At 48.4% G+C, this 1,276-nt stretch overlaps 1 protein-coding gene across 1 annotated transcript; it reads left to right on the forward strand.

Annotated features, from left to right (window-relative positions):
- LOC139017953 (olfactory receptor 9Q2) lies at window positions 1–945 on the forward strand. Its single transcript, XM_070426573.1, has one exon. It carries the CDS (start codon window positions 1–3, stop codon window positions 943–945), a length of 945 nt encoding a protein of 314 aa, XP_070282674.1.
- The last annotated feature ends 331 nt before the right edge of the window (window positions 946–1,276 follow it).

The raw sequence follows: 1,276 nt of genomic DNA on the forward strand, positions 1-1,276 counted from the left end.
ATGGCTGGGAGGAATCGAACTCTAGTGACCGAGTTCCTCCTTATTGCATTCACTGAACATCCCGAGTGGGGGCTGCCTCTCTTCCTGTTATTTCTGAGTTTCTATTTTGTCACTCTGCTGGGGAACGCGGGGATGATCATCCTGATCCACAAAGATCACCAGCTCCACACCCCCATGTACTTCTTCCTCGGTCACCTTTCCTTCGTGGACATGTGCTACTCCTCTGTTATCGTCCCTCAGTTGCTGGCTGTGCTGCTGGAGCACGGCACAGCCATCTCACAGGCTCGCTGTGCGGCTCAGTTCTTCCTCTTCACCTTCTTTGCGTCCATCGACTGTTACCTCCTGGCCATCATGGCCTATGATCGCTATGTGGCCGTGTGCCAACCTCTGCTTTATGTCACCATCATGACTGAGAGGGCCCGCTGGGGCTTGGTAGCTGGGGCTTACATTGCTGGTTTTTCCAGCGCCTTTGTGCGAACGGTCACAGCCTTCACGCTCTCCTTTTGTGGGAACAATGAAATCAACTTTATTTTCTGTGACCTCCCTCCTCTGTTAAAACTCACTTGTGGGGAAAGCTTCACTCAGGAGGTGGTGATTATAGTGTTTGCCATTTTTGTCATGCCTGCTTGTATATTGGTGATCTTGGTGTCCTATCTGTTTATCATCGTGGCCATCATGCAGATCCGCTCTGCTGGGGGTCGGGCCAAGACCTTCTCTACCTGTGCTTCCCACCTCATGGCTGTGTCACTGTTCTTTGGCACCCTCATCTTCATGTACCTGCGGGATAACTCAGGCAAGTCCTCAGAGGAGGACCGAGTGGTGTCTGTACTCTACACAGTGGTGACCCCAATGCTGAACCCCCTCATCTACAGCCTGAGGAATAAGGAGGTAAAGGCAGCTGTCAGGAAAGCCCTGAGCAGATCAAAGGCTTCTGGAAAGCCCTAGATCAAGCATGTCAAACCCATGGCCCACGGGCTGCATGTGGCCCACAATGAATATTTTTGCGGCCCCGCCAGTATAACGGTATGTAAGAAACGTTTTAAAAAAAATTTGTAACTTAATTTTTACAATATCCTGTTGTACATAATTATTAATAACAAACTACAATGTTTGCTAATGACTGATTACTGTCATCGTGTTGCATTCATTTCCCTTAGGTGCTTTATGTGTAGGTTCACCCTTTCTCTCCACTAATACTAGCAGCAAATATTTTGGTAGCTGATTGCCATGTCATTAGTCTTGGACTGACTTGTTTGATGTGCGCAACAGGAAATAT

The sequence above is a fragment of the Myotis yumanensis genome, unplaced genomic scaffold (assembly GCF_028538775.1).
Source record: "Myotis yumanensis isolate MYYU_CA2020_CCGP unplaced genomic scaffold, mMyoYum1.0.hap1 SCAF_10, whole genome shotgun sequence".
Classification (NCBI taxonomy): domain Eukaryota; kingdom Metazoa; phylum Chordata; class Mammalia; order Chiroptera; family Vespertilionidae; genus Myotis; species Myotis yumanensis.

Coding starts and splice junctions, on each gene's coding strand:
- LOC139017953 (XM_070426573.1), top strand. CDS start 1: ATGGCTGGGAGGAATCGAACTCTAGTGACCGAGTTCCTCCTTATTGCA.